Source organism: Cinclus cinclus, chromosome 21 (assembly GCF_963662255.1).
Source record: "Cinclus cinclus chromosome 21, bCinCin1.1, whole genome shotgun sequence".
Taxonomy (NCBI): Eukaryota; Metazoa; Chordata; class Aves; order Passeriformes; family Cinclidae; genus Cinclus; species Cinclus cinclus.
In genome coordinates, this window is record NC_085066.1 from 4,289,238 (window position 1) to 4,302,419 (window position 13,182).

Consider the following 13,182-nt stretch of genomic DNA (forward strand, 5'->3'; position numbering starts at 1 on the left):
AGACCCCCTCAAAGTATTTACCTCTTATTGACATCCCTTGGATCCCTTCTAGGGTCAGCTCACAGGTTCCCACCTTACTGGTTTGAGGTTCAAAACACCTGCTCCAAAGGCTGTTTGCCCCCATGGCAGAAGTCCCAGTGGCTGCAGCAGTGATGCTGCCAAATTGTCTTCTTCAAATGCTGGCATGCTTGCCAAGCTTGGGATGATGCCTCTCATGCCTGGGACTGTACTGGTTTGTTTTCCAAAAGCAAGCAATTATTGCTGTATGGCATCTGAAACAGCTGCCTGGTTACTGCTGTTACAGAGCACTATCTTTACTTGAACAACTCTGTAAGCATGAGCTGGGCCACACTTCAGGCACAGGGACATGTCCTCATAAATACTGGACTTTTGCCTGACATGCAAACTTCCTGGTTTACAGACCCCACTTCAGTGCAGGCTCTGGGAGGGAAATAATTGACATTTCCAGCAGCTGAAGTACTCGTGTCTGGGCTGATCTCTCAGTGGGAAAAGCCAAATCAGCAGCAGCACCAGCAGGTTACACCTCTGTGTTACTGCTATGGCAAGGGCAAACTGCAGTGATTCTGGCCATTTGCAAAGGCTTGAGCTAAAATTCAGAGCCCAACTTGTCCATGAAGTTGTGACAGAGATGAGAGAGTGAAAAAAAACCACCTCCATTTAAACTTAACACCGTATCCACAGGTCACAGAACCACAGAACACTCCAAGCTGGAAGGGACCCACAAGGATCACTGGAGCTTTCAAGAGGTCTTCCCAAAACAGGTGCATCACCCATGCAGGGATCTCCCATCTTAGTCTTGCTCCCAGTCAGAAATTGATCTGATAAACCAGACGATGGGGACAACAAACACCAGCCTGAAGGCTGCTATCTGTGATAGTCCTGCCCCATACCCTACTTGTAGTGGGACTGTCTTGGAGCTGACTCTTTTTTTAAGATTTATTTCTTCTATGCAAGGTAAGATGGTGCACCTGCTTCCAGGGTGCCAGATCCAGAGGAGGCCAGGTGTAGGTGCCAGGTGCTGCAGCCCTGGACCTGAGCTGGCATTTCTGACTGATAACTGGTAACAGGGTTCTCCAGAGGCATCCTTGGAGCAAGGATGCAAGAGCAGCACATTTGGACCAGACCTTCCTGCTCTGTTGGGACAGGTGCTGGTTAAAGGTGACCACCAGGTGTTTGGGCTCCTGCTGTCCCAGCACTGGGGAGCTGGGTCCCCTCCTTGGGCAGTGGCAGTGCTGGCACCCCACGGGGCTCACCAGCTCCCACCATGGGCAGGATCCAAATCTAACGGCAGGCACATGCTGGGGTGATAACCCTGGTGGCCACGACAGGTTTTGGGATCCCACTTGGGACTGGAGTGCAAAATGCCAGTTTTAAAACACACCAGCCCTTCTCAGACCCCGACACAGGCCATGTGTCTACACTGGAGTCACAGACCTGTCACTTGCCCTCCCCTTTCCCATGCTCTTACCAGTTCTTCAGGATGTAACCAAAACCACCACCTTAAGGACATGCACAGTATTTGTGACCTTTCACTTCTCGTTTTGCTGTCACTAGCAATATTGACATGAAAAAAATAATAATGAAACTTAGCAATTATATAGCTCTTTATATTTTGAAATCTCTGTACAAACATTACTTAAACAAAGCAAGGTAGTATGCAAAACAGTCATTGCTTAAAATAATCGACCAAGGGGTTGTGCTTCAGCAGTGACATGGGGAGAAGGACAAGAATGCTGGAAGGAAAGCAACAAACCAGAAGTATAATAAGGTCTCCTCTTCAAATTTGGGATTAGGAATGGAAAAAGTGTCAAGGACAGTAACTGAGAGTGTTCTTTAATAACCTTACACCAGGTAGGTAAAACCAATGTATTTGCATTATCACAGGGAGACTGGGGAGGAGTAACTGCTTAATGCAAATAATATACAGCAGTATTACACACATGTATGTATAAATGCATATTCACACACACACACATTGGATCTTAAACTTACTGAGGACATCTCAGCCAAACTGCAACAAAAACGGTATTGGTATGATAGTGATGAAGATATTAAACAACACAAAAACACAGCAGTGACACCAACTGTGGGTCTTTCCCTCCAGAGAACAGGCATTACTTAAACTGTTCTATCAGCTGAGGATGGCTGCATACATGGCTCTCAATTGCTCTTTCCTGGAATGACTGAAGAAAACAAAACACAGCTACCCACAAAACTCATTTGTGCAGACACAAATGCTGTTGGTGCAATTAACTGCCCATTCATTAACAGGACTTTGGCTGAAAGGTTCTGAAAAACACAGTACCTCGACATGATCCAACAAGTAACGTGTGCCCTCCCTGGTCCCCACAGCCCTGTCAGGTCCAGGATTCCAGTCCCAGCTCAGCTCCTGCAGCCCCTCTGATGATTGGTTTGCATCATTCCCAGCAAGACAGAAAATATGGCAAAAGCAGTTTTGTTGGAATGGAACCATATGGGCTCCAGCACACAATGCCAGTGGATGCATTGAGGGAAAACAGACAAGAGTTGATTTCCCCCCGCCACCAGGTGTGTTTTAGGGACAAACACCTGCCTAGGGATGAACCTCCCTCATCCTGCAGCTCCAAACACCAAGCCTGCCTGCTCAGAGACCCACACAACTTCCTCTTGTGGGAAATCAACCCAAAATTGCTGCAAATACTCTTTTGCATAAAGGAAGAGCAGCAAGCCCAATGAACCTCAAAAACCTCAGATGCACACACACAGCTGGTACATCTGAGCTGAGCAGTGACATTCCTGGGAAAAGCAGTGGCTGGGAGCACCTGCTGCCAGGTGGGCAATTCCTTTGGTCCACACTCCCCGTGTCTGCAGCCCAAGGGCCCCTCCAACAAAATCCCCATCCCATACCATCATTTCTACATCAGAAACCAGCAATTTCCATTTCTCTGTCCTCCTCCTGCTCCCATCAGATGCTGACTCAGCACGAGCTGCAGCACATCCATCCCACTGTGCCACCAGCAGGACAAGGACCAAGCCCAAGAAACTTCCCCCTTTTCCAGCCCTGTGGTACAAATTTCAGCACCCCTTCTCAAATCTCCCCTTGTGTTCTTACTAAAGCCTCTGTGCCTCTGCTAGCACCACCCCCAGAATAAACATGACCTCCTCTCCCAACAAGAGCACACAAAGTGAAGGTGGAAACATTTAAGCTCAACTGAAAACACTTGGAAGTAGAAAATAAATGAATAAATTGATAAAGAAGCCCAACAAAAACAACGCAGTGATTCTGAGACAGAACAGTTACATTTTATACATTTTATTTCTGTGGGGTTTTAGGTTTTAAACAACATGAGACATTTTTGTTCTGACTCTATACCTGAATTGCAACTCTCCTTCCTTTTTCAGTAAACTTTGGGATAATTTTCACAGTGGACAGTTAATGATGACAAAATTGCAAAGAATTCAAAGTGCAGCTTCTCTGCAAGCATGAGCCTTCCAAACATTAATTTAAGGAATGGAAATGAAACTATTTTGAAAACCGCTGATATTTAAAAAACCTAAAATTTTAATTATGTGTGACCATGACTAAGTAGTTCTTAGAACACATTCTCCATTCCTGGCAGGTATTTTTTTTAAAACCACAGCTTGGTTTCCAAAGGCAGCATTACTCCATGACATAGGCTATGTCTCATGCTCCCAAACACTCTGAACCAACAGCTTCAACCTGTGCACGTTTGCACTGAGAGCACAGTGAGTTTTGGGGTTTCCCTTGGCTACATGCACTCTTGGACATCACAAAAATCATGGAATGGTTTGGATTGGAAGGACTTCAAAGTTCATCCAGCCCGCTGCCATGGATAGGGACATCTTCCACTATCCCAGGTTGCTCCAAGCCCTATCCAATCTGGCTTAGAACATTTCCAGGGATGAGGCAGCCACAGCTTTTCTGTGCAAGGGCCTCACCACCCCCCCAGAGAAAAAATTCTTCCCAATATCCAAACAAAATCCAACCTCAGTTAGTTTGTAGCCAAACTGATGCCTCTTGTCCTGACTCTCCAGCCCTCTTGGAGCCCCTCTAGGCATTGGAAGGGGCTCTAAGTCCTCCCCAGAGCCTTCTCTTTTGTGAACAGCCACAGCTGTCCCAGCCTGGCTCCAGAACTGATCAAAATACACCACCAGCTCTGTGATCCTGAGCCTTTGAGCTGCCAGTTCTTTTAGATTTAGAGGAACCACACACAAAAACCTACTCCAGCTTCCTGAGCAGTAACCAACCATGAAAAGATTTCTCCAAGTCAAGGAGAAAACGAGAATTGCCAGCTGTCCAGAGAGCCCACTGTTGTAAATCCCTAAGACAGCAGAGTCACTGTTCCATCACCAGCTGTTCCACGTGGTGGACATCCCCACTGCCAACAAGCTCCTACATAATAACACTCACACAATCAATCAGTAAGAATAATCTACAGTTATTTACCAGGTCCTGAGTACAGCCATAAGCAAGATTTCAAGTGTTAGCCTTTAGGCCCATTCTTAAAATAATCCTGTAGAACATACATACATATATATTAAAACATCTATATTTAAAATTATCTATTTACCTAACCTATAAAACTTTGCTACAAGCCAGACTGCCAGCTGGAGAAAAAAAACACCTTAAATTCAATTTCAAGTATTCATCAACATTGAAGTTGTTACTCTAAATCCTCTGAAGATCCTGAGACGATACTCAATTATAAATATGTAAATATTCAATCAAAATAATTATATAAATATCCAATCAAATTTAAGGGAAAAAAATAAGTACATGAATGGAAGCAGCTCCCAGAGCAGCAGTATAACTTGGCTGTGCAGGCCAGGTCTTACCTACTACCCAGGCCAGGCTCTCCAGAGCCCTCAGCCTCCAAAAGTTGGTCTCCTACAAAATTTGGCAGCTCCAGAGGCTGAGCTGTCTTACCTTTTGCAGTCACTTGAGATTATATACATCACTATCCCTCCTTGCTCAGTGACAGTCATTTCCAGGGAACTCTCCCTACTTCCTTCCACGTGTGCACTGCACAAAAAGGAACAAGGGATTGAAGGAAGCCAAGCAGTGTTTTACTGACTCCTGGAAGACAGATACGGATTGCACACAACCCTGGAAAACTTCTTTTTAAAATCCCAGAATTACCAACAAGAGAGAACTCTTCCTCATAAATAACCTGGCACTACTCCTTCATCAGAAGATTTTGGCATGGAAAGTATTTCTGTTGCAGTTTAAAGTTAATAGCTCATTCCAACAGCTAAAAAACTATGTCTATAATACTATTTAATTTTTTTTTTCATATTTTTAACTTCATAAAAAAATAGTTTGAGCTACCACTTTCCTAGTCCTGAAAAAAAAAATATTCAGAGAGACACCAACTTTTGAATTAGTCCCTTAAAAACGTGCATTTCACCTGACAGCAGTAATGACTCCAAGGAAACACACACGGCGTGACCACCTTTTCCTCAACCCTGCAGAAACATGATCACACACTCAACTACAGCCCCAAACAGAACCTGTGCAATGGGACCAAGAACAGGGTCAACCCCAAAGGCTGGTGCCCCAGTGCTTGCAAAGTGTAACCACATACACCTGAACTCCTTTTGGTTTTGGAAGATGTCAGCCTACACCTCAGTTGGATGAGAACTCCAAGAGCCTTGTTTAACCTGCAGAGGCCACAAGAGTGCTCCCAGCTTTAATGAGAAGCCACCACAAAGGTGAATGAATCCATCCCTTCTATTGCATTCTTCCCCCAGCATCTGAAAAAGGCAGTAACCTCCAGAAGCATCAATTTTCTGAGGGGACCCCTGGGTCACAAACTCTCTTGCCTTCCCAGAGGAATGTTTGTTATTACCCACAGTATCACCCACATGTACTCTTTGCACCTCAGTGTCTTCCTCCCAAGACAAGAACCCAGAGATTTCAACTCCTGCACAAGTGATTTTCAGTCTGATCAGGTTCTGAAGCTGAGAACAGGCTCCTACTTGAGCAGAAATGCCTTCGTGATTGGATTGGCCATAAGTGGGTTTACATCAAAGCCTTCAACACCCCAAGGACTTGCTGACCCCAGAGCTGCTGTGCTCCTTCTACACAGCAGTTCATCAAACCTCAGTATCTCATTTCCATCTTACATTTTTACATAAAGCAGGAGTGTCCACGCCTTCAGGAAAATCACTTTTTAAAGGAACAGCCAAAAGAGATGGGGACACATTTGAGAGCAACTTACCTAATTAGCTTCATGATGCCCATCACACATGTAAAGCCCAAAGGCAAGGGAATCTCAGACACAACAATTTGGATGAAAGCAGATATAACTCACAGGAAATAAGTTTTAAGAACTGGTTTCTCTGTTACAAGAGCTTCTAGAGGAGAGCAATTAATACCCAACAAGTGACTGGTTTTGGCAACTCAGGCTTGGTGCCCTTAAAATGAGCAGATTTTTTTAAAGCTGTTACATTGCTGTTACAGTTCAGATGGTGTTCAGATGAGTTCCTGGGATACACAAATCACCTACTTCTAAACAGGCTGCTGCATGTTATAGACTAAACTTCTTAACTTACAAATAATTATTTTGTTGTTTCCAGTTTACAGTGGTAAAAAAAATGAAGACTTCACAATGGATATAAATGGGAGGTAAATGTATTTTTAAAAACAGAATAAAAAGCTGCACGTTAAAAACTGGCTCACAGACTAATAAATACATACAACAAAGACATGAAATTTTCAGCAGCTGGTTTTAAAGAGCGAGGAATTGGGAAAAAACTAGCTGTCCAGACTCCATTCTGGCTCTGTGGTCTATGTACTAAAAATATCTGCAGTTGAAAAACAAGTTAGCAGAGGAGTAGAATCAGCTTTGTAATCTATTTGCTTTTTTAAAAATTAAGCTACTTCCTAAAAGTGTGGTGTAAAACCTAGAGAAACTATTAATTTCTTCATGCACTTGATGACATTGAATTAAAAAAGAAATTATTTTAACCCAGAAAAAATGAGTCATTGTATACAGTAAGGACAGCCTTACTGCAAGTTTTCTACAGTAAAAGTATTTCTAGAAATACACCAGAAATTACTTTCCTCTAACAAAATATACAATTATGTGTTGGATCATCATTGAGTTTCAATACTTAGGCAAAACAGAAACAGCTACTGTGAAGTTTCAAAACAACAAAACAAAAAAAAAAAAAAACCCAAAGAAACCCAACTCCAAAGAGCAGAAAGATGTTTTGACGGCTGTGGAGATGCCAGAAAGCAATGCTGGACACCAGGAATCTCCAGAACAACTCCCTTTCCAAAGTGATGTGCAGTTTGTGAATTAAACTGTGAGAGAAAACTGATCCTGTTCTATGGGCTTCTCCACCCAGGCTCCAAGTCCTGCCTTCAGGAATGCTTTAAACAAACACTCTTTAGCAGTTTGATACTCAGTGGCTCCTTGCTTGGTGTCGTGGTACAGGTTGGGCTTGGGGATCTTTGAGCGCAAGCTGGAGGAAAGCTGTGGGGTTGAGAGACAAGAGAAGGAGAGAGACAAGACCCTATTAAAGCCAAACAGTACCAGAGTGACTGAGTTATTTAAACAGCTAATATTAAAACAAGGTCAAGATCTATCAAACAAAACATTGAGGCCAAAAAGCCACAGACATACTTTCTGGATAGCTGTCTTTCTGAGAGCAGAGAGTGAAACCTCAGCAGTGAAAATGGGATTATCCTTCCAAATAAATTAAAATGCAAAGGCAAACTCAAAGGAGACAGCATCCTTTGCTTACTCAGCTACAAACCAAAGAATATGCATTTTGGAGCAGACATCATCACATTAAAGAATAAGTTAACAAACACATTGTTCCTCTCCATTACTGCATGGAGCACCAGGTACCTGGCCTCAAGTTGCACCAGGGGAGGTTTAGATTAGATGTAAGGGAATAGAAATCACTGAAAGGGTTCTAAAACATTGGAACAGGCTGCCCAGGGTAGTAGTGGGGTCACCAACCCTGGAAATCTTTAAAGAATGTGTGGATGTGGTGCTAGAGGACACAGTTTAATGCAAACACGGTGCTGGCGCTGCGCTGATGGCTGGACTCGACAACCTTAAGAGTCTTTTCCAGCCTTAATGGTTCTGTGGTTCTAACACGAGGCTTGGCTCAAAACAGGCTGACAAAGAGGTTTCTGAGCACAGAAAGCACATCCAGGATGTCAGTGGGGTTTCAGAAGTGGCACACTGGTCCCTCTGGAGGCTGTACCTTGGCGTGGATGCGCATCCAGCGGCTGTAGAAGGCGTGCTTGCAGAGGCGTGATGCACGGCCCATCTCATCCTTGCCAGTTGTAGCATTGATGATTTCCAGCCCAGAGTCTCCCACTGTCCAGTTCACACTGAAGTTTGGGGCTTTCCCTGGCTGACGGGCTTCTGCGTTGCTGATACCTGAAAGAAATGTCATGTTTAGTGGTGATGATAAATACAAGTGCTTGAATTTTCTTTGTTGGGGAGTAAACAGTCTTAGAAGCAGATCTTTTATTTTGGGGGGGGCATTCTCCTGTAGATTTCTCACCGTGGACATCTCATTCTCACTCTGGCTAAAGTGTTCTCCAGTTCTGTCCTTCCCAGCAGGGCAAGTGTGCACTGCTGGAGAAAGCAGCCTCCTTGGCAGAGGGGATCATGGAGAGGTCTGTGGCAGGAGCTCACGGGATTCATCTCACTTCCACGTGGATCTGTAACTGTGAACCCTGGAAGTGCTCATGGCCAGGCTGGGATAGTGGAAGGTATCCCTGCCCATGGCAGGGGGTGGAGTGAGATGGGATTTATGGTCCCTTCCAACACAAACCATCCTGTGAATTCTACTGGAAGCGAGCCTCATCCTCAGCACCCTGCACAAAGCCAGAGCTGGCAGACATTTGGGTCTTCCAGCATCAATCCACTGTGTTCTAGCTGACTCCCCACCCTGCACACCCAGTGCTGCACACAGCACAGAGACAGGGAACCACAGGACTCCAGACAGGGCTCCAAGCACTTTGCTCAGGTGTTAAATTATGTGGCACCTTCCAACTATGGCTCTATCTCCAGGGATGGAGAAGCAAAACCACCACAGTCTAACCCTGCCTGCCTGCCCAGGGCAGGATTTATTCCCCACTGGAATAAAAAAAACCCTGGTGCTCAAAGATGGACTATACATAATGAAGTTCACAGCAGCTACTGTCATGCATGTGTGACTCCTCAGACACTCCAGGGGTGGCAAAATTCTATTTAAGATGTCTCAGTCACCTCACTAGGAGAGAACAAAGCACCAGGGCAATTTCTTCCTTCTAGTAAATCAAAATCCCATTTTTACTTTAAGGCAGCTCTCAGTGAGAACCTACTTCAAGTCTACTCCACTGTTAGGCCAGCTCCTACACTTAATAAAATCTGAAGAATCTGTGGAAATTGAACACAAGCAACACAGGAGGATGCATTTGTGGCTGATACCTGGAACACAATCTAATAAAGCTGGGCACCTGGGAGCTACACTGGCTCACCTGGATCAGTCTCGTGGCACCTCTGGGCCCAGCACTGAGAGTGTGCAAGACCTACAAGGTCAGAATGACTCAGGAAAAATTAGTTTGCTTCCTATTATCAAGTCCTCATTTAATAAACTAAGAAACCCTTTGAAACATAAACCACTGAAGCTGCTATATTTTTACCCTTGTTTGGATCAATCTCGTCACTATGACTGATAAGAAATAATTAACTAAATAATAACAGAAAATAACCTATTATTCCTCTTTTTTTTAAAATAGAAGCTGAAAAAACAGACGTGGAACAAAAGTTGGTTTTATCAAAAGTACTGAGGCAAAAGTGCCAAGAAATTGATGCCACATGACAATTTTTGTCTTTTTTTCTTTAATTTAATGACATCTATACTATTACCTTTTCTATTATTCCATACACTATTAAACAAGTACAGGGATCCAAAACACTTGTGATATCACAACCAGTCCCACAAGTAAATCAAAGATGAGACAGCTGAGCATCCAGTATGTACTACATTTCCATTGCAATTATGCAATTCCATTCCTTGTTTTTTGATGAATTAATTAAATTTATAAAAAAGCCAACAAAACCAATTCATATTTAGAATTTCAAATAGATTTAATTAATAACAACACATTTATGCAAGAAACCTGAAGAGATGTCAGAAGGGTCCCTGATAGTAGATAACAAGTAGCATGGACAGGGAATAAAGGTCATCTCATCTCAAAAATCAAAACATTTGATAAAACTTTAGGTGGGTCATATCTTCCCCCTCAAAATCCAAACTTGAATATAGCACAATATGCTGAGGTTAGAAACAGAAAAGAAATTTAGGATAGAAAGTCAAATATTTTACTCTTCCTTGAGTAGAGTAGAACTATAGAACTAAATAGAACTAAAGCAATTTTAGAGAGCAATGCTCAGAACTTATTGTTGGATATTATTATAAAGAGATATAATAAACAAAAGCAAAGGTCACTGCTCTTTGTGCCAGTGCTTATATAAATAAAAAAGTTTTGACAATTCTTTGAGGAGACAGCTAAAACAAGCTTCATTAGAAAAGACACAGAAAGCTGAAGAACACCAATGTGAACAGGAGGATAAGGTACCAAGGGAACAGCCAAATAGAAAACAATCATCAGAAGTTCTGCTGAAGGATTTATTTTTGCCTACCTTAAAAACAAATTCATTAACACTTGGATAAAGATGGTCTCTTTGGAAAAGTGAACACAGCTGCAGACAGATCTGGGCTGTGGGGTGGGGGAAAAACCGAGGTAGGATTGTTGATGATACTAAATTATTTTTAAACAGCAATAAGAGGACCAATACCAAAAAGTAGCAGAAAATACCTCACATACTGGGTGTCTAGGCAATAACAAGGCAGATGAAATTCCTCACAGATGAATATAAAGCAACACATCTTAGGAAAAAATCCAAAGCAATCTCACACAAGGAGTGCTGGACCAGGAGCTTGATCTTAGCATTCAGGGATGAGATTTTAGTTTCTAATATTCAGTCCTACCAAAGGTCAGGTCAGTCACCAACAGCATCAAAGTGAATGTCAGTAATTATTAGTGAAGGACCAAGGAAGTGAACAGAATATATGGCACTACACAGACTAGTACTGCTGCTTTACCCTGAGTATCAGCTACTGCCCTGGTCTCACTAGCACAAAAATGGGACTGAAAAGTGATCCTTGTGTGGAAGGGTCTCTGTGCAAGGAACAACAAAGTAGACCAAGACACTTTACCTTGCAAAAAACAGGGCTTATGTAGGAAGGAGTGTCTCAGAGGTATAGAAAACTGAGTGTCATGACCACTGCTTATGGTGCACAGAGCACTGAGTAGCATCTAATTGAGTAAAGCAGCAAAAAGGGAGTTCCTTGGCACAAACCTTCACACACTGCACAGTCCTCCTTACTCAAGGAGGCTGTGGATGGCAAAACGTTGGAACCATTTCCAAAAATGGAACCAGGAATGAATAAATGAAAGATGTGTTAAGGATTTCTAAACACAAAGATCTCAGTACCTGACTCAGGTTTCAGCCTGGATGAACTCCTGCATGCCCACCTCCCACAATGGAGTCTTTTTTCCCCCTCAAAAAGAGTCTGTGCAGATCATCCTGCAGATGGACAACTTGATATTGGCTGATTTATCCAACCACCCCTCACTCTATCTGATTGGGAAATAATTTGTTTTATATTATTCTACAAATTTACAGTGTTTTCAAGTGGGGTAGCCACCTCTCAGGGAGAGCTCAACTGCCCTCAGTGTTGGGGTGCTAAAGGCATCCTGAAAAGCTGGATCCTGCAACCAAGGTTTCCAAGAGTCAGCACAGGAGGGAGTTTTCTATGAATAGACAGAATTTTTGCATCCCTCAGCTGAAAAACACCTGCTCTGGTAAGTGTGTTCCCCACTGGAATTGAATATATGGGGATGTGTTAGTGGTGGGCAGGGCAATGCTGTTGGATTTTATGATCCTGGGGGTCTATTACAACCTTAATGATTCTATGAGTCAATTTGCTGGAAAAAGGTGTAAGCAAAAACTCTCTTATATAAAGAAAGAAAGATGATTAAAAGACAATTTTTAGCGGTACAAACTGTATCTCAAAATAATAAATTTAATGTAGGTGCCCCAGCAGAGAAAAATTTGCTTTATTTAGAGGACAAAAACCTGTTTTTTCCAGTACTTTCTCAGCTAAACAGGCAGGACAGTAGGGCAAGACAGGTATTTCTGTTCTAGTTCATCCCCCTGGTGGAAATAAATCACAGAGGTGTGTGTGTGGTAAAAGAAAGAACACAGAACTGCAGACAGGTATTTCTGCTGCACTTGTTCTAGGTAAGAACACACTAAAAAATGTGAATCCAAAAGCACATGGGCAGCTACACAAATACCCCAGCTGAATCTAATAGCAGAGGTCAGAAAATCAGCTTTCAGGACTAAACCAGTAAAAAAAAAAAAAAAATACATCACCACAGTTCTCTGCCCAACCTCCTGAAGAACCTTCCTGTACATTTTTAAGAAGTGTATTTTCGTGAGAACTCAACAGCTGAGAACATTTCAAACTCTCTCTGCTGCACAGCAAGTCCTAGCTCAACTGTTTAAACAGATGGCACCATTGCAGAAAGATGATTTTCAAGAAGACAAGTTACATGTTGTGAAAAGGATAACAAAAACACTTCTCACCCTGATGCAAACCTGCTGTCTTGAAGGACTAATAAAAATTGCCCAAAATCAGGTAGAAACAGTCCATACATCAGCTACTATGCCCATAAAACTCTTAGATATTTAGTACAGAATGCTGCAACTGTTACTTGCTAATATAAGGACAAAAAATGGTATTTAACATTTTTATACATCCTAGTCCAGGAATCCTACATTATTCACAATGCCCTTTTCCCCACTCCCTCCCTAAATCTTTTTTTCAAATTCATTTCAAACTTTAAACATGCTTTAAAATTACGAGCTGCCTTTTTTTTCCCCCTGAAAAATAAACACATGCCAAAAGCTAACCTCTACAGAACAAAGCAATACACACAGTGAGAGGGAGGATGAGATTTCAGTTTTAAAGCTTACAGAGCATTACTCTAACAAACCATTTTAAATTTTAAGACAGGTGAGGTGTTATCCCCACGCATTTTGAGTTGATTATTGACCTAGAAATCGTGAAGCAATT

At 42.6% G+C, this 13,182-nt stretch overlaps 1 protein-coding gene across 1 annotated transcript in view; it reads right to left on the bottom strand.

The window, feature by feature from the left end:
• Window positions 1-6,144: 6,144 nt before the first annotated feature.
• The window catches only part of ADARB1 (adenosine deaminase RNA specific B1), a 70,269-nt gene continuing 63,231 nt past the window's right edge, over window positions 6,145-13,182 (bottom strand). The window contains exons 10-11 of the mRNA XM_062506681.1: window positions 8,245-8,423; window positions 6,145-7,502 (exon numbers count right to left, since the gene is read on the bottom strand). Coding sequence (XP_062362665.1) covers window positions 7,326-7,502; window positions 8,245-8,423 — 356 coding nt within the window. The 3' untranslated portion in view covers window positions 6,145-7,325. The remainder of the gene's footprint in view (window positions 7,503-8,244; window positions 8,424-13,182) is intronic.